Source organism: Heptranchias perlo, chromosome 45 (genome assembly GCF_035084215.1).
Source record: "Heptranchias perlo isolate sHepPer1 chromosome 45, sHepPer1.hap1, whole genome shotgun sequence".
NCBI classification, from domain to species: domain Eukaryota; kingdom Metazoa; phylum Chordata; class Chondrichthyes; order Hexanchiformes; family Hexanchidae; genus Heptranchias; species Heptranchias perlo.
This window is the reverse complement of record NC_090369.1, coordinates 1,113,337-1,140,332: the sequence shown is the minus strand read 5'-3', so window position 1 is coordinate 1,140,332 and position 26,996 is coordinate 1,113,337. Positions and strand designations below refer to the sequence as shown.

At 52.6% G+C, this 26,996-nt stretch overlaps 1 protein-coding gene and 1 long non-coding RNA gene across 2 annotated transcripts; one reads left to right on the top strand and one right to left on the bottom strand.

The window, feature by feature from the left end:
- Positions 1 to 7,781: 7,781 nt before the first annotated feature.
- Positions 7,782 to 8,650, bottom strand: LOC137306848 (uncharacterized). Its single transcript, XR_010958943.1, has 2 exons — positions 8,393 to 8,650; positions 7,782 to 8,182 (listed from the first exon to the last, which is right to left on the bottom strand). It is a non-coding gene; the product is annotated as an uncharacterized lncRNA (long non-coding RNA).
- A 92-nt stretch (positions 8,651 to 8,742) lies between these two features.
- Positions 8,743 to 26,426, top strand: LOC137306777 (selenide, water dikinase 1-like). The gene is made up of 8 exons (XM_067976153.1): positions 8,743 to 9,096; positions 11,420 to 11,523; positions 15,544 to 15,651; positions 15,794 to 15,948; positions 17,150 to 17,240; positions 18,383 to 18,482; positions 20,037 to 20,249; positions 24,637 to 26,426. The coding sequence occupies exons 1-8, from the start codon at positions 9,084 to 9,086 to the stop codon at positions 24,861 to 24,863; spliced, it is 1,011 nt and encodes a 336-aa protein (XP_067832254.1). The 5' UTR covers positions 8,743 to 9,083; the 3' UTR covers positions 24,864 to 26,426.
- The last annotated feature ends 570 nt before the right edge of the window (positions 26,427 to 26,996 follow it).

Here is a 26,996-nt window from a genome sequence, read left to right as displayed (position 1 = left end):
GTGGCTGGCTCGCCCACCTTCACCTGCACAAACCCTGAGGCGTTGAGGAACAGGATCTCTGGCCGGAAGGAGGAGTTGCCGTTCTCGGCCGTGATCAGGATGTCGAAAACCTGCACAAAGTCTGGGGAGAGACAGGGGTTGTTCCAATTTAACTGGCACGTTGACGGGAGGGAGGGAGAGGGGGAGGGAGGGAAGGAAGGAAAGAAAGGAGGGAGGGAAGGGAAAGAGGGAAGGAAGGGAAAGAAAGAGTGAAAGAAATAGAGAAAGAACTTGCATTTCTACTGCGCCTTTCACCGCCTCAGGGCATCCCAAATCGCTTTACAGCCAATGAAGGAAATTTGAAGTGTAGTAATGTAGGAACAGGAGGAGGCCATTCAGCCCCTCGAGCCATTCAATCAGATCATGGTCAATCTGTACCTCAACTCCATCTACTCGCCTTTGCTCCTTATCCCTCGATACCCTTACCCAACAAAAATCTATCGCTCTCAGTCTTGAAAGCTCCAATTGACCCCCAGCATCCACAGCTTTTTTGGGGGAAGAGAGTTCCAGATTTCCACTCCCCTTTGTGTGGAAAAGTGCGTCCTGATTTTGCTCCTGAATGGCCTGGCTTTAATGTTAAGATCGTGCGCCCCCACCTTGGTCTGGATTCTCTCCACCGGCGGAAAATAGTTTCACTCTTTGTCCTCATTTTCTTCTGAGCCCGATCTTTTGGCCTGGGTGCCCCAGGGAAGGGATAAGTTAGTTATCGAGGGTTACCTCCCTGACTGAGGTCAGCTAACTGAGCAGAGTACAGGATGGAACCTGGAGCTGGCTGACACTGTGTGGCCCAGAAGGAAAGAAGGACCCCCCATTTCTACAGTGCCTTCCACCACCTCAGGACGTCCCAAAGCGCTTTACACCCAATGAAGCAAATTTTTTGAAGTGTGATCACTGTTGTAGTGTAGGAAACGTAGCAGCCAATTTGTGCACAGCAAGATCCCACAAACAGCAATGTGATAATGACCAGATCATCTGTGTTGGTTGAGGGATAAATATTGGCCCAGGACTCCGGGGAGAACTCCCCCTGCTCTTCTTCCAGTAGTGGCCGTGGGGTCTTTTACATCCACCTGAGAGGGGCAGACGGGGCCTCGGTTTAACGTCTCATCCGAAAGACGGCCCCTCCGACAGTGCGGCGCTCCCTCAGTACTGCCCCTCCGACAGTGCGGCGCTCCCTCAGTACTGACCCTCCGACAGTGCGGCGCTCCCTCAGTACTGACCCTCCGACAGTGCGGCGCTCCCTCAGTACTGCCCCTCCGACAGTGCAGCGCTCCCTCAGTACTGCCCCTCCGACAGTGCGGCGCTCCCTCAGTACTGTCCCTCCGACAGTGCGGCGCTCCCTCAGTACCGACCCTCCGACAGTGCGGCGCTCCCTCAGTACTGCCCCTCCGACAGTGCAGCGCTCCCTCAGTACTGACCCTCCGACAGTGCAGCGCTCCCTCAGTACTGCCCCTCCGACAGTGCAGCGCTCCCTCAGTACTGCCCCTCCGACAGTGCGGCGCTCCCTCAGTACTGACCCTCCGACAGTGCAGCGCTCCCTCAGTACTGCCCCTCCGACAGTGCAGCGCTCCCTCAGTGCCGCCCCTCCGACAGTGCAGCGCTCCCTCAGTGCCGCCCCTCCGACAGTGCAGCGCTCCCTCAGTGCTGGCACTGCAAGTATCGGCCTGGATCATGGGCTCGAGTCTCTGGAGTGCGGCTCGAACCCACAGTCTTCTGACTCTGAGGTGAGAGTGAGACCCGACTGAGCCACAGCTGACACAACCAGCGACCCGCCGTGGGATCTTGCTGTGCCCTTCTCGGTACATCCAGATTTCTTACATACCCAATTCTCCAAAGGAGACTTGGAAAATTGCGGCGGTGAGCCAGAGGAACAGGTACATGGTTGGGCCTGAAGATCGGATAGACCCCCTGATCACTCAGTGGTCTACAGCTCCCCCTGGGTCACACTTTTATCCTCTCCCAGCTCTTTGCATCAAAATTGGAAAAGATGTTTCGCCTTCCAACAACGCTGTGCACAATAACTGTTGGCTGTCTTCTTAAGAGTTGGTCTCCAAGGTAACGGGATCTGTTGTCACAACTGTGGGTACGCTTGTGAACTCACAATTGCTGGTGACATCACAGATCTAAGGATATTAATTGCTTGATTAAAGATGGGGGGGGGGGGGGGTAGGGGGGTGAAACCTCAGCTCTCGCCCCGGAAGACAAGGCCGAGGAAGGTCATGTGAATTCTTCCATCCAGAGAAACAATCTACGGTTCCCCTGCCTCATCCACTCTCTCCACCTCCACGCACAGTGGCTGCAGCGTGTACCGTCCACAGGATGCACTGCAGCAACTCGCCAAGGCTTCTTCGACAGCACCTCCCAAACCCGCGACCTCCGCCACCTAGAAGGACAAGTGCATGGGAACAGCTCCAAGACACACACACACACGCCATACCGACTTGGACATATATCGGCCGTTCCTTCATCGTCGCTGGGTCAAAATCCTGGAACTCTCTCCCCGACGCCTCTTCACCACATGGGACTGCAGCGGTTCAAGAAGGCGGCTCACCACCACCTTCCCAAGGGGGGGCGACTAGGGACAGGCAATAATCGCCGGCCTTGCCCACAAGCCGAGAACGAATCCAACTGAAAGTGAAGTTGATAAGTCGATCTGGTATTTGCGATGTGGAGCAGGAGTGAACAGAGTAAACTCCCCGCCGCACTGCGCTGGGAATGTCAGCCTGGATTGCGTGCTCATGTCTCTGGAGTGGGGGCTCAAACCCACAACCTTCTGACTCAGAGGCGAGAGAGTGACACCCACTGGAAGCAGACAAGATGGTAGAGAAGCTAAATCTGGAGCACAACTTCAAAGTAAGGCAGGACATGAAGACAAAGGGCACAGGGTGAAACTGGTCACTCAACTCATTTTGGTTGTTTGTGGGATCTTGCTGTGCACAAATTGGCTGTCGCGTTCGCCTACACAACGGCGGCAACTACGTTTAGAATCATAGAAAGGTTACAGCACGGAAGGAGGCCATTCGGCCCATCGTGTCCGTGCCGGCTCTATGCAAGAGCAATCCAGCTAGTCCCACTCCCCCCGCCCTATCCTCGTAACCCGGCAAATTTTTTCCTTTCAAGTACTTATCCAGTTCCCTTTTGAAGGCCATGATTGAATCTGCCTCCACCACCCCCTCAGGCAGTGCATTCTAGATCATAACCACTCGCTGTGTAAAAAAGTTTTTCCTCATGTCACCTTTGAATCTTTTGCCAATCACCTTAAATCTACGCCCACTGTTTCTTGACCCTTCCGCCAATGGGCACAGTTTCTCTCTATCTACTCTGTCTGGACCCTTCATGATTTTGAACACCTCGATCAAATCTCCTCGCAACCTTCTCTGTTCCAAGGAGAACAACCCCAGCTTCTCCAGTCTATCCATGTAACTAAAGTCCCTCATCCCTGGAATCATTCTAGTAAATCTCTTCTGCACCCTCCCTAAGGCCTTCACATCTTTCCTAAAGTGCGGTGCCCAGAATGGACACAAAAATCCAGTTGTGGCCGAACCAGTGTTTTATAAAGGTTCATCATGACTTCCTTACTTTTGTACTCTATGCCTCTATTTATAAAGCCCAGGATCCTGTATGCTTTTTTAACTGCTTTCTCAACCTGCCCTGCCACCTTCAACGATTTGTGTACATATAACCCCAGATCTCTCTGTTCCTGTACCCCTTTTAGAATTGTGCCCTCCAGTTTATTCTGCCTCTCCTCGATCTTCCTACCGAAATGTATCACCTCGCATTTTTCTGCGTTAAATTTCATCTGCCACGTGTCCGCCCATGCCACCAGCCTGTCTGTATCCTCTTGAAGTCTATCACTATCCTCCTCACTGTTCACTACACTTCCAAGTTTTATGTCATCTGCAAATTTTGAAATTGTGCCCTGTGCACCCAAGTCCGAGTCATTAATATATATCAAGAAAAGCAGTGGTCCCAGCACCGACCCCTGGGGAACACCACTGTACACCTCCCTCCAGTCCGAAAAACAACCGTTCACCACGACTCTCTGTTTCCTGTCAGTTAACCAATTCTGCATCCATGTTGCTACTGCCCCCTTTATTCCATGGGCCGCAATCTTGATGACAAGCCTATTATGCAGCACTTTATCAAATGCCTTTTGAAAGTCCATATACACCACATCCACCGCATTGCCCTTATCGACCGTCTCTGTTACCTCATCAAAATTGCTGCAGGAGTTCCTCAGGGCAGTGTCCGAGGCCCAACCATCTTCAGCTGCTTCATCAATGACCTTCCCTCCATCATAAGGTCAGAAATGGGGATGTTCGCTGATGACTGCACAGTGTTCAGTTCCATTCGCAACCCCTCAAATAATGAAGCAGTCCGAGCCCGCATGCAGCAAGACCTGGACAACATCCAGGCTTGGGCTCATAAGTGGCAAGTAACATTCGCGCCAGATAAGTGCCAGGCAATGACCATCTCCAACAAGAGAGAGTCTAACCACCTCCCCTTGACATTCAACGGCATTACCATCGCCGAATCCCCCACCATCAACATCCTGGGAGTCACCATTGACCAGAAACTTAACTGGACCAGCCATATAAATACTGTGGCTACGAGAGCAGGTCAGAGGCTGGGTATTCTGCGGCGAGTGACTCACCTCCTGACTCCCCAAAGCCTTTCCACCATCTACAAGGCACAAGTCAGGAGTGTGATGGAATACTCTCCACTTGCTTGGATGAGTGCAGCTCCAACAACACTCAAGAAGCTCGACACCATCCAAGATAAAGCAGCCTGCTTGATTGGCACCCTAAACATTCACTCCCTTCTGCAGTGCAGAAAAGATTTACTAGGATGCTACCGGGACTTGATGGTTTGACTTATAGGGAGAGGTTAGACAGACTGGGACTTTTTTCCCTGGAGAGTAGGAGGTTAAGGGTTGATCTTATAGAAGTCTATAAAATAATGAGGGGCATAGATAAGGTAGATAGTCAAAATCTTTTCCCAAAGGTAGGGGAGTCTATAACGAGGGGGCATAGATTTAAGGTGAGAGGGGAGAGATACAAAAGGGTCCAGAGGGGCAATTTTTTCACTCAAAGGGTGGTGAGTGTCTGGAACAAGCTGCCAGAGGCAGTAGTAGAGGCGGGTACAATTTTGTCTTTTAAAAAGCATTTGGACAGTTACATGGGTAAGATGGGTATAGAGGGATATGGGCCAAGTGCAGGAAATTGGGACTAGCTTAGTGGTATAAACTGGGCGACATGGACATGTTGGGCCGAAGGGCCTGTTTCCATGTTGTAACTTCTATGATTCTATGACCACCGGCGCACTGTGGCTGCAGTGTGTACCATCCACAGGATGCACTGCAGCAACTCGCCAAGGCTTCTTCGACAGCACCTCCCAAACCCACGACCTCTACCATCTAGTCGGACAAGAGCAGCAGGCACATGGGAACAACACCACCTGCACGTTCCCCTCCAAGTCACACACCATCCCGATTTGGAAATATATCGCCGTTCCTTCATTGTCGCTGGGTCAAAATCCTGGAACTCCCTTCCTAACAGCACTGTGGGAGAACCTTCACCACACGGACTGCAGCGGTTCAAGAAGGCGGCTCACCACCACCTTCTCGAGGGCAATTAGGGATGGGCAACAAATGCCGGCCTCGCCAGCGACGCCCACATCCCGTGAACGAATAAAAAAAAACTCTATCAAGTTAGTTAAACATGATTTGCCTTTAACAAATCCATGCTGGCTTTCCCTAATCAATCCACACTTGTCCAAGTGGCTGTTAATTCTGTCCCGGATTATCGTTTCTAAAAGTTTCCCCACCACCGAGGTTAAACTGACTGGCCTGTAGTTGCTGGGTTTATCCTTGCACCCTTTTTTTGAACAAGGGTGTAACATTCGCAATTCTCCAGTCCTCAGAACCGGGTGACTTATCTACTTTAGGTATAGCTAGCCTTTCTCGGACCTGTTTATCAATTTTTAGCCCATCCAGTATCTCAACTATATCTTCCTTTACTGAGACTCTGGCAGCATCTTCTTCCTTGGTAAAGACAGATGCAAAGTACTCATTTAGTACCTCGGCCATGCCCTCTGCCTCCATGGTCCCTGATCGGCCCCACCCCTCCTCTTACTGTTTACATGCCTAAAGAAGACTTTTGGATTCCCTTTTATGTTTGCCACCAGTCGATTCTCATACTCTCTCTTTGCCCCTCTTATTTCCTTTTTCACTTCCCCTCTGAACTTTCTATAATCTGCCTGGTTCTCACTTGTGTTATCAACCTGAGATCTGTCATATGCCCCTTTTTTTCTGCTTTATCTTACCACCTCTTTTGTTATCCAGGGAGCTCTGGATTTAGTTGCCTTACTTTTCTCCCGCGTGGGAATGTACCTAGACTGTACCTGAACCATCTCCTCTTTAAAAGCCACCCAGTGTTCAATTACAGTTTTGCCTGCCAATCTTTGATTCCAATTTACCCGGGCCAGATCTGTTCTCATCCCTCTGAAATTGGCCCTCCTCCAATTCAGTATTTTTACTTTCGAGTAAATTATTTCAAAAGTAATTCATCAGCTGTGATTTATAATACAGACTGAGCCCATTCGGCCCATCCGCCTAAGTCGGTACTCGCTCTCCAACTGGAGTGGTCTACTCTAATCTCCCTACTTCTCTTTGTGGTGAAGCATTCACTGTTGTAATAACCCACTTTGTAAAAACATTCCTTCTCATTCCCCCTTCATTCTTCCAGCGATGCTCCGCAGTCTGGGCCTCCCCATTACCGATTCACCAACTACTGGGAACAATCTCTCACCATTTCGGAATCTCAAAAACCTCTATTAGATCCCCTTTCAATTGTCCCTGTTCCAGGGAATTGGCCCAATTTTCTAAGCTTTTCTTCACAACATCTGGAGTATTGTGTGCAGTTTTGGTCTCCTTATCTGAGGAAGGATGTCCTTGCCATGGAGGGAATGCAACGAAGGTTTACCAGACTGATTCCTGGGATGGCAGGACTGACGTATGAGGAGAGATTGGGTCGACTCGGCCTATATTCACTCGAGTTTAGAAGAATGAGAGGTGATCTCATCGAAACATATAAAATTCTAACAGGACTAGGCAGACTAGATGCAGGGAGGATGTTCCCGATGACCGGGGAGTCCAGAACCAGGGGGTCACAGTCGCAGGATACGGGGTATGCCATTTAGAACCGAGATGAGGAGAAATCTCTTCACTCAGAGGGTGGTGAACCTGTGGAATTCTCTACCACAGAAGGCAGTGGAGGCCAAGTCATTAGATGTATTCAAGAAGGAGATAGATACACTTCTTAATGCTGAAGGGATGAAGGGATATGGGGAAAAAGCGGGAACAGGGTACTGAGTTAGACGATCAGCCATGATCATTTGAATGGCGGAGCAGGCCTGAAGGGCCGAATGGCCTACTCTTGCTCCTATTTTCTATGTTTCTATAAATATAACCTCTCATTCCTGGTTTCATTCTAGTGAATCTGCACTGCGCCCATTCCATGAAATCTCCGTCCTATAACCTGGTGCCCAGAACTGTACACAATACTCCAAATATGGCCTAACCAATGCCTTGCACAAGGTCAACCTCACCACGCAGAGTGATCAATGCTTGATATGGGTTTTTGGGGTTTGGGTAGTGGAAACACAATCGAGAGATTTGGTAAGGGTACATCAAGGGATTGTTGAGCTAAGACGGGTAAATGGAGTTGAGGTACAGATCAGCCATGTTCTAATTGAATGGCGGAGCAGGCTCAAGGAGCAGAATGGCCTCCTCCTGTTCCTGTGAAATTTATTGAAGATACATGTTAATGATGCAGTGGAGAGAGTGTTAGGTTTCTTTTTGGATAAACTCAAGACGGGCAAAATGGCTTCCCTCATCTGTAGGGTTTTCAACGCTGGGACATTCCCAAAGTCCATTCCACGTGTTGTTCAGCATTTGGGCGACACCAGTCTGACATCCTCCATTTGGTCAGTTTGAACCTTGACTTCAGTCACCTTGTTTTTTCCCTGACGAGGCGTCTGTCCTTTCGGTTGGACCTTAAAAAAAAAGAATGCCAACAGCACTGTCGGATGAGCAGGAAGTCCTCCCAGTGTCTCCGGCCAACGCTCGTCCCTCAACCAACACCACCTGGAAAAAAAACGCAGATTAACTTGGTCATTCAAAGAATTGCTGTTCATGGGATCTTGCTGTGCACAAAATGGCCGCCACATTGCATACATAACAACAGTCAGTGCACTCCAAAAGTAATGTTTTATTATTAATATGTGTGTAAAACACTTTTGACACATTTCAACGAGAGGATTATGGCTCTGATATAAATACAAAGACTACCATTACCACAGTAAGGCCATGGACAACCTCTTTAGCCTGTTCGATATATATTTGCATATTAATGAGCCCGTAGCTCATAAATATTCATGAGCGCGCGGGCCGGCGGCGGAATGAACCATCCCCAAGCCCGATGGGGGTGGCCGGAGAGACAGAAGTCAATTCTTGCCGCGCAAATGGATCGGATCTCGATCAACCCGAGGCAAACGCTAATGGTTTCAACTCCAACACGAGCGACGTGCTGTTTTTAAGTCTTTGTCTCGCTTGGGTTTGAAGGCCGCAGGGTCCGCCTGCCCGAATTCCCCCCCCCCCCACTCGCGAGAATGGGTTAACCCACCACCGCCCCACAGTTGGAAGGCGGGCCCGCGCGCAGGCGCAGACGGAGGGCTGGGAGCCGTTGGGATTCAAATTTTCGAATCGGGGCGATCGGTTGAGGCTTCGCGCGCCCCCCGAGCACGAGCAGCGACCGCCCGCCCGCCCGCCCGCCCTCAAGATGTCGGCCTCCTTCTACCGCTCCTTCGACCCCGAGGACCACGAGCTGGACAAGGGTTTCCGCCTCACCGCCCTCTCCGACATGAAGGGATGAGGCTGCAAGGTCCCGCAGGAGGTGCTGCTCAAACTCCTGCAGGGACTCGGGCCCGAGCCGCAGCCCGACGCCGGGGCCGGGGGCGACGATGACAACCAGTTCCTGGGCACCGTCATGCCGCGGATCGGTGAGTCCCCCCCCCCCCCCCCCCCCCGCCCGGCTCTTTAGGAACCCGATCCCGTGGATGAGTTGATTTAAATAAAGTAGGCCGCGGGGTGGGTAGGAAGGAGGGAAAGAGGGAGGGCGGGCGTCTATTCATGTTGATTGACACCCGGCGCAGCCAATTAGCGACGCGCCCGCTCGGATGATTGACAGGCGTCGCCGGCCAATGGGTGGTTGGGCGGCGCCCCGATGATTGACGCGTGGCTCCACCAATGAGGGGGCGCTGATGCACGGTGGGGGGGGCGGGACAAGTGCTAACATGGTCTCCCCTCCCTCCCACCCATCCAGACGTTCGCCAGGACACGGTGGGTGGGGGGGCTCGCAGGTGCTGGCCGCCCTCTCCTGCCTCACCCCCTCCTGCCTCACCCCGGGGGCTCGGGCGTTCCGAGTGCGCCCGGAGAGGGAGTGCAGGTTGGCAGGATGTTCGACTGCGGGAGGCGTCGCGGCGGAACCCGATACCGCCCTCGCTTAATGAATCTGTGAGCTTTTCCGGCAGTGATCAGGAGCGGCAACTCCCAAGTCACACAGCATCCCGACTTGGACACGTATCGGCCGTCCCTTCATCGTCGCTGGGTCCAAACCCTGGAACTCCCTCCCTTACGGCACTGTGGGAGAACCTTCACCGCACGGACTGCAGCGGTTCAAGAAGGCGGCTCACTGACACCTTCTCAAGGGGCAATAAATGCCGTCCTCTCCAGCGACGCCCACGTTCCCAGAATGAATTTTAAAAAAAACTCAGGTGGATTCACCCCCTCCCTAACCCAGGGGCACTGAGGCCAAATTGTGTGTCAAAATGGCTGCCTCATCCGCCAATATGCGAACGCAAGATGTGCTTCTGAAGTAACTGGGTTAGGTGGTAGTCCTTGTTCAAGTGTCTTCTCTTTCCCCCTCCCGAGCCCCTGCCGTGCTTTCCTGTAGGCCAGTGGGGATCATAACACGTGTAATTCTTGGATTTCATGTCTTGCCAACAGAGCGAAGAGACTTGAAAAAGCACAGAAACCAATGTCCATTGAGGATCATTGAATGATACAGCACAGAAGGTGGCCATCCGGCCTGTACTGGCTCTTTAAAAGCACTATCTAATGAGTCCCACTCCCCCCTGCTCTTTCCCCATAGCCCTGCAAATTTGCGGGTTTGTTTTTAAAAAGATAGTAATCTATTCAGCCAGCCTCCCTCGCTGGGTTGAAGCTGGGTGTGCAGAAAGAATTTGGGCTGTGAATACCATGTGGGGAATATTCTATTCACGATCGCAATGCAGGCCGGCCTGACAGAAGCAGTTTGTCAGCATTTTCCAAATCTCCCCCGGGTGGATGTCTCCTTTTTTTCCAGATAGTTTTGTTTTTTTCAGCTTCCTTTCCTGCGAGAAGTAACTTGTGCTGCCACGGAACCAGCTATTTCACCTCAATGTCTGTTGTTCAGGACAAAGCAGCCCGCTTGATTGGCACCCCATCCACCACCCTAAACATTCACTCCCTTCACCACCGGCGCACCGTGGCTGCAGTGTGTACCATCCACAGGATGCACTGCAGTAACTCGCCAAGGCTTCTTCGACAGCACCTCCCAAACCCGCGACCTCTACCACCTAGAAGGACAAGGGCAGCAGGCACATGGGAACAACACCACCTGCACGTTCCCCTCCGAGTCACACACCATCCCGACTTGGAAATATATCGGCCGTTCCTTCATCGTCGCTGGGTCAAAATCCTGGAACTCCCTCCCTAACAGCACTGTGGGAGAACCTTCACCACATGGACTGCAGCGGTTCAAGAAGGCGGCTCACCACCACCTTCTCAAGGGGCAATTAGGGATGGGCAATAAATGCCGGCCTCGCCAGTGACGCCCACATCCCATGAACAAATTTTTAAAAATGTGTGAGCCTGGACGTGATTGGTGCCAGCTACTCGACCGTATAGGGCAACACAGCCAAGCCCGATCCTGTCCTCTCGTGATGTCCCTACACGTACGATTTCCGTGCTTTGGCTGGTTCCCTCCAGAACAGATCAGAGCGTGCACTTGAGCTCGGGACCTGCCCAATTGCACTGCATTTGTGTCACCGTTATCAGGAGAGCTCCCAATGTTTGGTCCCATAACTCGTGGCGACTTGTCCACAATGTCCAGTTGCAAATCAATTGTTTTCTACTCATTCGCTGTTACCAGCACAATCCCAGTGCAAAGCCTGTAATGGAAAAGGGAAACCCGGGCATAGTGATAAACCTGCTGCTCTGCCTGGTCCCAGTTTCTGTATCTCGCAGCAGGTCGTGAAGTTTTAACCTGACTCTCTCTTTCAGGGATCGGTATGGATTCGTGCGTGATCCCGCTGCGGCATGGAGGGCTCTCTCTCGTTCAGACGACAGACTTCTTCTATCCGTTAGTCGACGACCCCTATATGATGGTATGTTCTGAAATTGGGTGCTCGGTATTTACGTTCAAATGGAAAATGTTGGCGGGATTTCGGAGACCGGCGTAGAAGTTACGTTCTGCTAACGTTCCCGCTCTCCCTTCCTGCTGGTACTGACCCTTGCTGAGATACGCCCGCCCTCTCATACCTCACACAAGCGGGCCGCTTGTCGTGTGTTCGAGTCCAGAGTATCCACAGGGTGTTCAACTGTGGGAGACGTCACAGGTGGACCTGATCTTGGCCACAGGCCTGTCTCCGTGCTTTCCAGCATGGAACACTGAGTAGAAATTGGGAATGGAAAGCCTGGCCGACTGCTTTCTCCCCCCCCACCCAAAGACTGGGCATCACGCCCCCACCGGCATCTCGGCTGATGGCTAATTCAGTACAGACCACGGACCGGACAACATTTACCAAATGAGCTGTTAGCAGCGCTGATTGTATCTGAGTCCTCTCAGTATTGCTGCGTTTTATTCAAAGCATTTCTAAAACCATTTTAGTTCAACATGCATGCGTGTGTGCTGCTATCATGCTTTGGGGTGTTATTCACCTACCTGCAGCATGCAACAGGCTTGAGGGGCTGAATGGCCTCCTGTTCCTATGAGTGTATTTGAAATTGTCTTCAGTTCAGTGCAGCTCTTCAGTCAGTTCCCATTCAGCGACTGACTGGTTTCCCTCAGAGTTTCTTCCTGTGTCTGGAGTAATGGTTTGATGTATCAGTGAGAATCTTCCGTCCTGTCATGAACTGCAACGTTAGACGAGCTGAGACACACTGTTTGATACGGTTCTTATTAACTGCCGCAACGGGGTAAACTTGCTTAAGTGGCACAGCTAGTGACTCCCAACGTGTGCTGTGGACCTGACGTGTTCAGTTAGAAGGACAGACTTGTATTTATATAGCACCTTATCATGGCTCTCAAATGTCTTGCAGCACTTCACGTGCACTGACTCACTTTGAAGTGCAGTGACAGTTGTTTTGCAGGTAATTGTGGCAGCTGTTTTGCACTCAGCATATCTCGCGAGTCGTGAAAGGCCATTTAATCTGTCGTGGGTGTTGGTTGAGGGAGGAATATTGACCCAAGGACACTGGGGAGAACTACCCTGCTCTCTTCCAACAGTGTCCGTGGGATCTTTAATATCCACCCAAACTGTCAGATAGGGCCTCAGGTTAACGTCTCGTCAAGTAAATCTCCCGTATTCCCCCTTCTACCCTCCACTGGGAGATGCTAGTTGCTACACTGATGGTATGAGATCAGGGTTTGAAATATTAAGCAAGGCCTGTAACTGCAGTGAAGGTGAGAATGTGACAGTCTGATGGATCGAGCGGGACATCTGTCAGTAGCTAGTCTTATTGCCAAATGTTTCTGTGACCTTCAGTCCTAACCATGTACTTGGGTTAATTTTTAATCTCCTTGTATTTACTCTGGGCCTTTTGATTTAATAATTAAAAAGTCTGCCTGTTCGGATGGAAGTGAAAGATCCCACGGCACAACTGGAAGAGGAGCAGGGAGTTCTCCCAGTTTAGCTGGTGAAGTCGGTGAGCACCTAAAGATCGGGAAGGTTCCTGGGCCCACCCCCAGTCTGTGCTGAATTAGATCATCTCAGCTGGGGTGGGGGTAGTGGGAGCTACAATTGGCCTCGTGGATCAGAGAGGTGTGTGTGTGAGTCAGGTGAAGGCTGGATTGGGCTCAGCTGTGTACTGCCCTTTGCTCCACCCACCTGGGTCTGAACATACGCATTGTCGAGGCTCCCAATTGGAGAATGGCACCTGGTGAGTGTGGAGTGGTCGTCAGCTTAAGGAGAGGAGGAGCCAAACTAAGCACAAATCAACGTTTCAGTTCTGTAGATTAAGGTAGCAGTCGCGGTTTAATAAATTGGGATTATTGGGATTTGGGGGAAAGAGGAGTTGCAGATCAAGTGACGTGAGTCTTGTATAAGCAGGAATGCTGATAACGAACTTTCAGCTTTCTGTGTTGCTAATGTACAAAAAACACTTAATTGCAAAATTTTAAGCATTCACTTAATTTTTCGCCATTACCGTCTCAAATGGCGGATTTAATATCTTAATTGAAACTGCAATAATCTTTAGGGGGAGTCTTTAAATAGCCACAAGGTGTTGTCACTAGATATCCCCGGTCAAGGTGGATGCTTGACATGTTCCTTGTTGCTTACCAGGTGGGAGTGTAAAATTTCCATTCTGTGCCCACTTGCAGGGGAGGGGAAAAAAAGCCAGTGGGACAATTAGATTCTGGCCCTTCAAACTTGGGGTGTGTCTGGACAGAGCATTTTATGCTTAATAACACTGGGAACGGTACTGGTGGGTCCAGGTCTGTCTCTGTATAATCCTGGGGTACAGTACTGGTGGGTCCGGGTCTGTCACTGTATAACACGAGGGTACAGTACTGGTGGGTCCAGGTCTGTCACTGTATAACACTGGGGTACAGTATTGGTGGGTCCAGGTCTGTCACTGTATAACCCTGGGGTACAGTACTGGTGGGTCCGGGTCTGTCACTGTATAACACTGGGGTACAGTACTGGTGGGTCCAGGTCTGTCCCTGTATAACACTGGGGTACAGTACTGGTGGGTCCGGGTCTGTCACTGTATAACACTGGGGTACAGTACTGGTGGGTCCAGGTCTGTCAGTGTATAACACTGGGGTACAGTACTGGTGGGTCCAGGTCTGTCACTGTATAACACTGGGGTACAGTACTGGGGGGTCCAGGTCTGTCATTGTATAACACTGGGGTACAGTACTGGTGGGTCCAGGTCTGTCACTGTATAACACTGGGGTACAGTACTGGTGGGTACAGGTCTGTCACTGTATAACACTGGGGTACAGTACTGGGGGGTCCAGGTCTGTCACTGTATAACACTGGGGTACAGTACTGGGGGGTCCAGGTCTGTCACTGTATAACACTGGGGTACAGTACTGGGGGGTCCAGGTCTGTCACTGTATAACACTGGGGTACAGTACTGGGGGGTCCAGGTCTGTCACTGTATAACACTGGGGTACAGTACTGGGGGGTCCAGGTCTGTCACTGTATAACACTGGGGTACAGTACTGGGGGGTCCGGGTCTGTCACTGTATAACACTGGGGTACAGTACTGGGGGGTCCGGGTCTGTCACTGTATAACACTGGGATACAGTACTGGTGGGTCCGGGTCTGTCACTGTATAACACTGGGGTACAGTACTGGTGGGTCCAGGTCTGTCCCTGTATAACACTGGGGTACAGTACTGGTGGGTCCAGGTCTGTCTCTGTATAACACTGGGGTACAGTACTGGTGGGTCCAGGTCTGTCACTGTAACACTGGGGTACAGTACTGGTGGGTCCGGGTCTGTCACTGTATAACACTGGGGTACAGTACTGGTGGGTCCGGGTCTGTCACTGTATAACACTGGGGTACAGTACTGGTGGGTCCGGGTCTGTCACTGTATAACACTGGGGTACAGTACTGGGGGGTCCGGGTCTGTCAGTGTATAACATCTAGGACACAGCGATCCAATTGATTGGCTCTGTCATCAGACGCAGCATTCACCCTCTCCATCAGTGCACTGTGGCTGCAGTATGTGCAATCTACATGATGCACTACAGCAACTCTGTTGCCCTTTATTCTGAATTTATTACATTTAATCTTGTTTCTGTTTATTATTTGTGTCTAGTGTTATTTAAAGAGTTAGCCTCTGACGCACTATGATCACTATCCTGGGAAATGTGCTAATGTATATTACGATGCAGAGTTTGCTTGCTTGACAGTCCCTGCAATTCAAAGTAATTAGCGGCATGTGAAGCACTTCCAGGCATTTGAGATTTGATAAGATGCCATACACAAAGCTGAATTTTGTCAGTTTCTATGTATTACTGCATTAATTGCTCTGGTTGGAAGGACTGCTGTCTCTTCACAGCTGGAGTGAGATTTGGTTGTTGCTTAAAAAATTGGAGTGTCAGTGTCTGTATCTTCAATGCTGGGCTTTTCAGGGTATGGTGTCTGACCCTTGTGTTTTCTCATGTCTAGGGGCGAATTGCCTGTGCGAATGTCCTGAGCGATCTCTACGCTATGGGCATAACAGAATGTGACAACATGCTGATGCTGCTGAGTGTGAGTCAGAAAATGACTGATAAGGTAAGGCAGCGAGAGTAGAATCTGTGTGCGTATGGAGAAGGCTACCTCTGGCAGGACTTCAAGCACTGTATCTGTACCCATCACCACCGTAAACCAATCTAAAGGAGCTTCGGGTAACTAACCCGCTGTTTTGTGTTGGTAGGAGCGAGACAAAGTGGTTCCGCTGATGATCAGAGGTTTCAAGGACGCAGCAGAGGAGGGTGGCACCTCTGTGACGGGCGGCCAGACGGTGGTGAACCCTTGGATCATCATAGGAGGGGTGGCGACGGTCGTGTGCCAACCCAATGAATTCATCATGTAAGTAGGATAAGCCCAGACAGCAACCGTGTTAAACTCAGTACAGCAAGTCGAAGGATCTTTGTGTGTGTTTTTAATTCAGTGCCTCTCCTAAAGACTCAGCTTCTTGCTGGAGTACAATTCCACAGGTGTCTCCTGCCCCCACTGCCCATTCTTTCTGTTACCCTGGACAGTACGTAACTGAGACATACGAAGCAGAAAGGTTTGGGGTTTGATCACCTACAACTGGGCTCACTGTCCCTTGTAGAAAAGAAAGGAACGTGCATTTCTACAGCATCTTTCACCACCGCAGAGCATCCCAAAGCGCTTTACAGACAGCAAAGTATTTTTTTTGAAGTGTGGTCACTGCTGTAATGTAGGAAATGCAGCAGCCAATTTGCGCACAGCAAGATCCCACAAACAGCAATGTGATAATGACCAGATCATCTGTTTTTTAGTAATGTTGGTTGAGGGATAAATATTGGCCCCAGGACACCGGGGAGAACTCCCCCTGCTCTTCTTCCAATAGTGGCCGTGGGAGCTTTTACATCCACCTGAGAGGGGCAGACGGGGCCCCGGTTTAACATCTCACCCCGAAAGACGGCACCTCTGGGGCGGCGCTCCCTCAGCACTGCCCCTCCGACAGGGCGGCGCTCCCTCAGCACTGCCCCTCCGACAGGGCGGCGCTCCCTCAGCACTGCCCCTCCGACAGGGCGGCGCTCCCTCAGCACTGCCCCTCCGACAGGGCGGCGCTCCCTCAGCACTGCACTGGGAGTGTTGGACTGGATTTTGTGCCCAAGTCTCTGGAGTGGGACTTGAACCCACAAATTTCTGACTCAGAGGCGAGTGACACCCAGTGAGCTGCGGCTGAGAGGGAACCAATCAACCAGTTTCCCACTGTTGATCCCACCCCCCGGGTGAAATTTACTGCCACACTCTGTCCAGCTCAGACGGTGTCACTTACGTGTGATGGCCGAGGGAGTTCGGTGCTTATGAACTGTACCCCCAGAGAGTCAGTGCCTTCAGGGGAGCCAAAAAACACTCTACAAAAGGCTTATTAGAACTGCGTGCGTTGGGTGGATAGATTCAAAAAGGATGCTGGACCTTCATTACATGTGTTTCAGAGAAGTTTGAAAGGCAGTGCAGGTGAGCTGTCGTGCCTGAGCTTCCTGCTGTCTCGTGATTCCTGTTAATTCCCCCCCCTCTCTCCTCTCTCCCAAAGGCCAGACAACGCGGTTCCAGGCGATGTGTTGGTGTTGACGAAACCACTGGGAACGCAGGTTGCTGTAAACAGCCACCAGTGGCTGGAAAATGTAAGTGAGGGGGACTTGGGAGGGGGCTTTCTGGGGTCGTCGGGTGTGAGCGCTGATCTAAAAACAACCTTCTCGCTGGGGTACAGTTCCACTGATGTCTGACCCTAGACTCTTCATCGCTGAGCCATACGGAGCAGGAAGGTTTGGGGTTCGATCGCCTACAACTGGGTTCACAGCCCCTTGGCGTAGGGAGAGGGGAAAAGATCAGCCAAGTGTCCCACTGTTGGTCACGAGCAGACTGATCAGCACCTGAAGTCATGCCTGGCAAGGTATGGAGAGGGCTTGAAATGGCCAAACAACAACATGCATTTATACAGCAGGTTTAACGTATAAAACGTCCCACGGCACTGCACAGGAGTAAATCAAATAAAAAATCCACACTGAATTCCAGAACTCTGCCTAGTCAGCCAAAGGCACGGCCACCAATGGGAGAGCAATGGAAATTAGAGATGCACAAGAGGCCAGACTGTGCCTTCTCCCGTGTCCTGCTGGGGCCGCAGGCTCCAGATAGGATAGTGGAGTCGTGCAGCAGTGGGAGCTGCTCCAGGTGCTGGGGTATTCTTCCCAAGTCACTTGGCAGCTTTCATGTTCTGGATGCAATCCTACCCCTTTGATGTAGAGCCCCCTGCTGTTGACCAGTTCTTGTCCAGTTTCTCCTCTCTTTTCCCACAGCGGCACTGGCAGCTGCCGGGACACCGTCCTACATGCTCCGAGCACGCTCCTGTATCTCATCCAATTTATCGTGTAGGGTGGGCTATTTGACCACAGTGGCATCACGCTCAACAACCGGAGAGAGGTGCACTTTCTAGCCGGAGACGCTGCCTAGAGATCAGGAGCAGGAACTCTGCCTGATTTATTTTTAACCCTTACTAACCCAGGGGCACCGAGAATCGTCTCTTACCCCCCCCCCCCACCACAATCCGCCCTGGCTGAGACTGGGAAGGGAACCTGGGATCGTCCCACTCTCAGTACCACAGTGAAGGGGACCCACTTGCCCACCTGATGGAGTTGCCTGCAGAGCCGCAGCTGTATTTCAGTTGCTTTGGCCGTGGGCGTTTCACCTGGGTGTCGTGCTTGAAGTCGCTGTTAACCTTCCATAAGCACTAACTCCAGGTTTTCTTTCCTTCCCCCTCCCTCCACAGCCGGAGAAGTGGAACAAGATCAAGCTCGTGGTTTCCCAGGAGGACGTGGAGCTCGCGTATCAAGAGGCCATGTTCAATATGGCACGGCTCAACCGTACAGGTAACTGGGCGATGGGAGCAGAGTTCGAGGTCCATCGGGTCACGGCCGGGGAGGGAATCGGCCAGAGTACCTGCTCCTCATCGCTATCCAGCAGCCCCTGAAATGTGTGTGGATGTACAGCGATCAGACCACGCTGACAGTCGCAGTTTGTGTTAAGATAGGGTCGGGCCGGGCTGACGGTCAGTGTCTGGATGAGGATGAGGACAGGGTCGGGCTGGGCCAACGGTCGCTGTCTGGATGAGGACAGGGTCAGGCCGGGCTGACGGTCACTGTCTGGATGAGGACGGGGTCGGGCCGGGCCGACGGTCACTGTCTGGATGAGGACGGGGCCGGGCCGGGCCGACGGTCGCTGTCTGGATGAGGACGGGGTCGGGCTGACGGTCACTGTCTGGATGAGGACGGGGTCGGGCCAGGCTGACGGTCACTGTCTGGATGTGGACGGGGCCGGGCTGACGGTCACTGTCTGGATGAGGACGGGGCCGGGCCAGGCTGACGGTCACTGTCTGGATGAGGACGGGGCCGGGCCGGGCCGACGGTCGCTGTCTGGATGAGGACGGGGCCGGGCCGGGCCGACGGTCGCTGTCTGGATGAGGACGGGGCCGGGCCGGGCCGACGGTCGCTGTCTGGATGAGGACGGGGCCGGGCCAGGCCGACGGTCACTGTCTGGATGAGGACGGGGCCGGGCCGACGGTCACTGTCTGGATGAGGACGGGGTCGGGCTGACGGTCACTGTCTGGATGAGGACGGGGCCAGGCCAGGCTGACGGTCACTGTCTGGATGAGGACGGGGCCGGGCCAGGCTGACGGTCACTGTCTGGATGAGGATGGGGCCGGGCCAGGCTGACGGTCACTGTCTGGATGAGGACGGGGCCGGGCCAGGCTGACAGTCACTGTCTGGATGAGGATGGGGCCGGGCCAGGCTGACGGTCACTGTCTGGATGAGGACGGGGCCAGGCCAGGCTGACAGTCACTGTCTGGATGAGGATGGGGCCGGGCCAGGCTGACGGTCACTGTCTGGATGAGGACGGGGCCGGGCCAGGCTGACGGTCACTGTCTGGATGAGGACGGGGCCGGGCCAGGCTGACGGTCACTGTCTGGATGAGGACGGGGCCAGGCCGGGCTGACGGTCACTGTCTGGATGAGGACGGGGCCGGGCCAGGCTGACGGTCACTGTCTGGATGAGGACGGGGCCGGGCCAGGCTGACGGTCACTGTCTGGATGAGGACGGGGCCAGGCCGGGCTGACGGTCACTGTCTGGATGAGGACGGGGCCAGGCCGGGCTGACGGTCACTGTCTGGATGAGGACGGGGTCGGGCCAGGCTGACGGTCACTGTCTGGATGAGGACGGGGTCGGGCCGGGCTGACGGTCATTGTCTGGGCTCCCTCGGGATGAATGGATGTTTGGGAGCCTGGGCCTGTGCTCACTGCCTACTAGGATTGTGGTCAGTCTGCAGTGAGTAATGTGTGTCTCAGGTTGGACTGAGTATTGGGGTTAGCGAAAGACTGACATTGAGTGAGTAACCTGCGGCTCTCCCCCCCCCCCCCCCCTCTGCAGCCGCTGGACTGATGCACACGTTCAACGCTCACGCTGCCACTGACATCACAGGGTTCGGAATTCTCGGCCACGCCCAGAACCTCGCTAAGCAGCAGCGCAACGAGGTCTCGTTCGTCATCCACAACCTCCCGATCATCGCCAAGATGGCGGCCATCAGCAAAGCGTGCGGGAACATGTTCGGGCTGCTCCACGGCACGTCAGCAGAGACATCAGGTGAGAAGGGGGCAAACTGCAGGCACCTTGTTCGCCCCCTCGGGTTGGAACTGAAGGGGGTAAAGTTCAACCGACCACCCCTTTTTGGTCACGGTGGTACAGTGACGGAGCCACACAGACCAGGAAAGGCCCGACTTTCATCCCCGGTCTGTGCTGAGTTAGCTGATCTCTGAGCCGGGGCAGCAGTAGGGGCGCTACATCTGGCCTCAGTGCCTCTGGGTCAGGGAGACAACGGTGGGGGGTTGGAATCGGCCAGGGCTCCTGCTCCTCATCACTGTCCAGTGACCCCCGGCCAGACACTGTGTCTGGATGTTGGGTGATGATAGCATTGGGCTCCGTTGTAGTGCCTGTCACGGTTGAATATCCCACCATCACACACCACTTAGGGGTGAGGTACCAGAGAGCAGCTGCTACTTGTGGAGCCCCTGAGAGTTGCCGCCTTTAGGGGAGGGAGGGTAATAAACAATCTTGCAGGTTGTTCAGAGCACTGTGCACAGTTCTGATCTCCATATTACAAAAAGGATATAGAGGCACTGGAGAAGGTGCAGAAAAAGATTCTCAAGGATGGTACCAGAACTGAGAGGTTCTAACTATCAGGAAAGACTGAACAGGCTGGGGCTCATTTCTCTCGAACAGAGAAGGCTGAGGGGTGACCTGATAGAGGTCTTTAAAATTATGAAGGGGTTTGATAGGGTCGATGTAGAGAAGATGTTTCCACTTGTGAGGGAGACCAGAACTAGAGGGCCATAAATATAAGATAGTCACTAATAAATCCAGGGTACGGTAGCATAGTGGTTATGTTACTGGGCTAGTAATCCAGAGGCCTGGACTAAAATCCAGAGTCATGAGTTCAAATCCCGCCACGGCAGCTGGCGAATTTAAAATTAATTAAATTCAATTAATTAAATAAAAATCTGGAATTAAAATACTAGTATCAGTAATGATGGTCATGAAACTACCGGATTGTCGTAAAAACCCATCTGGTTCACTAATGTCCTTTAGGGAAGGAAGCCTGCCGCCCTTACCCGGTCTGGCCGATATGTGACTCCAGACCCACAGCAATGTGGTTGATTCTTAATTACCCTCTGAAATGGCCGAGCAAGCCACTCAGTTGTAAAATCTCACTACGAAAAGTCATAATAAGAATAAAACCGGACGGACCACCCGGCATCGGACCACTAGGCACCGGACACGACAAAGGCAAAACACCAAGCCCAGTCGACCCTGCAAGGTCCTCCTTACCAACATCTGGGGACTTGTGCCAAAATTGGGAGAGCTGTCCCACAGACTAGTCAAGCAACAGCCTGACATAGCCACACTCACAGAATCATATCTTTCAGCCAACGTCCCAGACTCTTCCATCACCATCCCTGGGTATGTCCTGTCCCACCGGCAGGACAGACCCACCAGAGGTGGCGGTACAGTGATATACAGTCAGGAGGGAGTGGCCCTGGGAGTCCTCGACATTGACTCTGGACCCCATGAAATCTCATGGCATCAGGTCAAACATGGGCAAGGAAACCTCCTGCTGATTACCACCTACCGTCCTCCCTCAGCTAATGAATCAGTCCTCCTCCATGTTGAACACCACTTGGAGGAAGCACTGAGGGTAGCAAGGGCACAAAATGTACTCTGGGTGGGGGACTTCAATGTCCATCACCAAGAGTGGCTCGGTAGCACCACTACTGACCGAGCTGGCCGAGTCCTGAAGGACATAGCTGCTAGACTGGGCCTGCGGCAGGTGGTGAGCGAACCAACACGAGGGAAAAACTTACTTGACCTCGTCCTCACCAATCTACCTGTCACAAATGCATCTGTCCATGACAGTATTGGTAGGAGTGACCACCGCACAGTCCTCGTGGAGATGAAATCCCGTCTTCGCACTGAGGACACCATCCAACGTGTTGTGTGGCACTACCACCGTGCTAAATGGGATAGATTCAGAACAGATCTAGCAGCTCAAAACTGGGCATCCATGAGGCGCTGTGGACCATCATCAGCAGCAGAATTGTATTCCAGCACAATCTGTAACCTCATGGCCCGGCATATTCCTCACTCTACCATTACCAACAAGCCAGGGGATCAACCCTGGTTCAATGAGGAGTGTAGAAGAGCATGCCAGGAGCAGCACCAGGCGTACCTAAAAATGAGGTGCCAACCTGGTGAAGCTACAACTCAGGACTACATGCATGCTAAACAGCGGAAGCAACATGCTATAGACAGAGCTAAGCGATTCCACAACCAACGGATCAGATCAAAGCTCTGCAGTCCTGCCACATCCAGTCGTGAATGGTGGTGGACAATTAAACAACTAACGGGAGGAGGAGGCTCTGCAAACATCCCCATTCTCAATGATGGCGGAGTCCAGCACGTGAGTGCAAAAGACAAGGCTGAAGCTTTTGCAACCATCTTCAGCCAGAAGTGCCGAGTGGATAATCCATCTCCGCCTCCTCCCGATATCCCCACCATCACGGAAGCCAGTCTTCGGCCAATTCGATTCACTCCACGTGATATCAAGAAACGGCTGAGTGCACTGGATACAGCAAAGGCTATGGGCCCTGACAACATCCCAGCTGTAGTGCTGAAGACTTGTGCTCCAGAACTAGCTGCGCCTCTAGCCAAGCTGTTCCAGTACAGCTACAACACTGGCATCCACCCGACAATGTGGAAAATTGCCCAGGTATGTCCTGTCCACAAAAAGCAGGACAAATCCAATCCGGCCAATTACCGCCCCATCAGTCTACTCTCAATCATCAGCAAAGTGATGGAAGGTGTCGTCGACAGTGCTATCAAGCGGCACTTACTCACCAATAACCTGCTCACCGATGCTCAGTTTGGGTTCTGCCAGGACCACTCGGCTCCAGACCTCATTACAGCCTTGGTCCAAACATGGACAAAAGAGCTGAATTCCAGAGGTGAGGTGAGAGTGACTGCCCTTGACATCAAGGCAGCATTTGACCGAGTGTGGCACCAAGGAGCCCTAGTAAAATTGAAGTCAATGGGAATCAGGGGGAAAACTCTCCAGTGGCTGGAGTCATACCTAGCACAAAGGAAGATGGTAGTGGTTGTTGGAGGCCAATCATCTCAGCCCCAGGGCATTGCTGCAGGAGTTCCTCAGGGCAGTGTCCTAGGCCCAACCATCTTCAGCTGCTTCATCAATGACCTTCCCTCCATCATAAAGTCAGAAATGGGGATGTTCGCTGATGACTGCACAGTGTTCAGTTCCATTCGCAACCCCTCAGATAATGAAGCAGTCCGAGCCTGCATGCAGCAAGACCTGGACAACATCCAGGCTTGGGCTCATAAGTGGCAAATAACATTTGCGCCAGATAAGTGCCAGGCAATGACCATCTCCAACAAGAGAGATTCTAACCACCTCCCCTTGACATTCAACGTCATTACCATCGCCGAATCCCCCACCATCAACATCCTGGGGGTCACCATTGACCAGAAACTTAACTGGACCAGCCATATAAATACCGTGGCTACGAGAGCAGGTCAGAGGCTGGGTATTCTACGGCGAGTGACTCACCTCCTGACTCCCCAAAGCCTTTCCACCATCTACAAGGCACAAGTCAGGAGTGTGATGGAATACTCTCCACTTGCCTGGATGAGTGCAGCTCCAACAACACTCAAGAAGCTCGACACCATCCAAGATAAAGCAGCCCGCTTGATTGGCACCCCATCCACCACCCTAAACATTCACTCCCTTCACCACCGGCGCACAGTGGCTGCAGTGTGCACCATCCACAGGATGCACTGCAGCAACTCGCCAAGGCTTCTTCGACAGCACCTCCCAAACCTACGACCTCTACCACCTAGAAGGACAAGGGCAGCAGGCACATGGGAACAACACCACCTGCACGTTCCCCTCCAAGTCACACACCATCCCGACTTGGAAATATATCGCCGTTCCTTCATTGTCGCTGGGTCAAAATCCTGGAACTCCCTCCCTAACAGCACTGTGGGAGAACCGTCACCACACGGACTGCAGCGGTTCAAGAAGGCGGCTCACCACCACCTTCTCGAGGGCAATTAGGGATGGGCAATAAATGCCGGCCTTGCCAGAGACGCCCACATCCCGTGAACGAATAAAAAAAAATTTTAAAAAAGGAGAAACCTCTTTACCCAGAGAGTGGTGAGAATGTGGAACTCTCTCCCACAGGGAGTGGTTGAGGGGAATAACAGAGATGGATTTAAGGGGAAGCTGGATAAACACATGAGGGAGAAAGGAATAGAAGGATATGTTGATCGGGAGGAGACACATGTGGAGCATGGACCTGATGGGCCGAACGGCCTGATGCTGTGCTGTGCTGTAAATTCTCTAATGTCTATCGCTCCCGACCCTCGCTGTATTTTAACGGCACTTTTTGTTTACTTTTGGAAGGTGGTTTGTTGATCTGCCTGCCCCGGGAGCAGGCTGCGCGCTTCTGCGCTGAGATCAAGTCCCCCAAGTACGGCGAGGGCCACCAGGCCTGGATCATCGGCATCGTGGAGAAGGGGAACCGGACGGCCCGCATCATCGACAAGCCCAGGATCATTGAGGTGGCGCCCCGGGGAGCCTCTTCTCCCCAGGACAACAACTCCAGCGCCAGCCCCGAGACTCCATCTTAAGGGGCGGGGTCCTCCGTCGTCCCTCTGCGTCAGACGTTCAAAGTGATTGTAAAATCTGTGCAGCACACAGGAAAAAAAACTCTCCCCGTATGTTTTTAATAGTGCCGATCTCCCACGCAGCTCCGACCTCGAGCCGAGTTATCTGGTGCAAGGAGTTGTGTTGTGGTGAGACCTTCCCCTTGCAGTGAAAATCGTCTCGCTCGCAATTGGGTGGTGCTGTTTAAATATGATTTTTTTTTTTTGTAGCCCTCCATATTGATAGTTCACATGTCTCTCTGTGTTAGATGCTGCTGATACTTGGCCTCGGGCCTGTGCTGCGTGTGGGAGGCCGGGCTCTGGAAGAACAGGTTCTCCGGCGCTCTGGAGCTGCTGCGTAGAGTTTACAGTCGTGACTTGAAAGCCTTATTTTAGTGTAGGAAAGGTAAGGGGCGGATCACTCGGGTCACCTCTTGCCATGAATCCCGTTGATAGCTGAGCGAGTATCCGCTTCTATCCTCTCACCCTGTCTCGGCCGGATGGGCTGAGAGTGCCAGACCAAAAAATATAAATGTTCTCTTTTAGGTGGGTGAAAGGATGAAAGCGTTGGGGACTGTCAGAGGGTGTATTCATTCACACAAGTGTTTTTATCTCTGGTGGGGTGGGCGCGAGGGGATGTGGGAATCTTTCTCCAGTTTCCAGCCACGTCTGAAACACCTACAACTTGCTTCCAGTCATTGTCTGGAGCTTTTATGGGGCGAGCGAGCTTTATGACACTACTTGCTGCGGGGCTGTTCGTTCACCCACCTTCTCATTGGCTGTTTCTTGGGGGGGGTAACATTGAGAATAATCTTCCAGTCTGTGATCAGCTGGCTGGGCTCTCCCGACTGCAGACCAGGCAGGGTCTCGACCCCCCCCCCGCCCCCCCCCCCCCATGGTCTGTGCTGGGTTAGTCCGTCTCGGCTGAGGGCTGCACTAGAACTGGCCTGGGTGCCCCTGAGTCAGGGAGCGGGGGACACCATCCGGGGCTCCTGCTCCTGCTCACTGTCCCAGTGACTGCTGCTGGAAGGTTGGACTGAAAGCTGGTTGAGTGTGTGTGCTATGGGTTTGTATGGCCGGAATCATTAGGTAACTATGATTTAACCGCTAGTGTAGTGCTAATTATTGATGGGATCGTGTCCTAGTGTAAATTTGAAATCAGGGTTTCCGAGTCTTTGTACAGGGTTCCATTGTTAGCCCCCACTGCGCGGGTTTCCTTTTTCTGTCTTTCGCTCCGCGGGCGCCCCCACCCCCCCTTACTGTCCCTTACCGGGATTGAGCAGCTCGGGCAGGGGGCCAGGGGCAGGGGGCACCCCCAGACCTAAGCGGCAGAGCCGGCCGCCAATGGCTCGTCGCCGCCTCGGCCGCGCACCCGCTCTCTACAAATGAAGCCTCCCCCCACAAAAGCCCGCCTGGCGGGCTGGGGGGGTTTGGCGGATCAGTCGGTCGAGAGGGCGGGCAGTCCGATCCCGCGAGCCAATGGGCCGGTCTTCCTTTTACTGTGAATCCGCGGTCGCGTACCAATAAAAGAACAGTTTGTATAAATTTCCCACGACTGCACTGATCCTTTTTGCCTGACAAACTGTGCCTTTTGAACAAAACACGGTACCTTGTGAAGTCTGTAATTATGTCTGGGGTGGCTGCTGGAGGTTTCATCAATCTGTATTTTAGCTGAGTGTGGTTCAGAATATATTAAAGGAAAAAGGTTTTTAAACCAGCAGTCAGTTCAGTGAAGGTGCCTCGGCTTGATATCCAGCCTGCGTAGGGTTAATTCATTTCTGTGCTATTAATTTCCAGCAGAGGGAAAGATCAGCCATGGTTCTTGCTCCTGATCACTGTCCAGACATGCTCTTCTGAAAAGTGCAGACTCTGGGTGAGAATGGGATCAGGGACAGGTGTGATTCCCTCCCTCACATACACTCTCGTCGCTCACTGAGCCGTGGGGAATGGGCACTTGCACAAGACCCCAGTAATGAGTCCAGCAGGACCGCCTTCAGGAAATGCACCAAATTACTGGGACTTCAAACGGATCGAGGAGGAAAGGTTACAGACTGATCACAACTGGGCTCTCCCTCCCAGGCTGGCACCTAGCTGTTCAGGCTCTCCTGAGCTGAGACA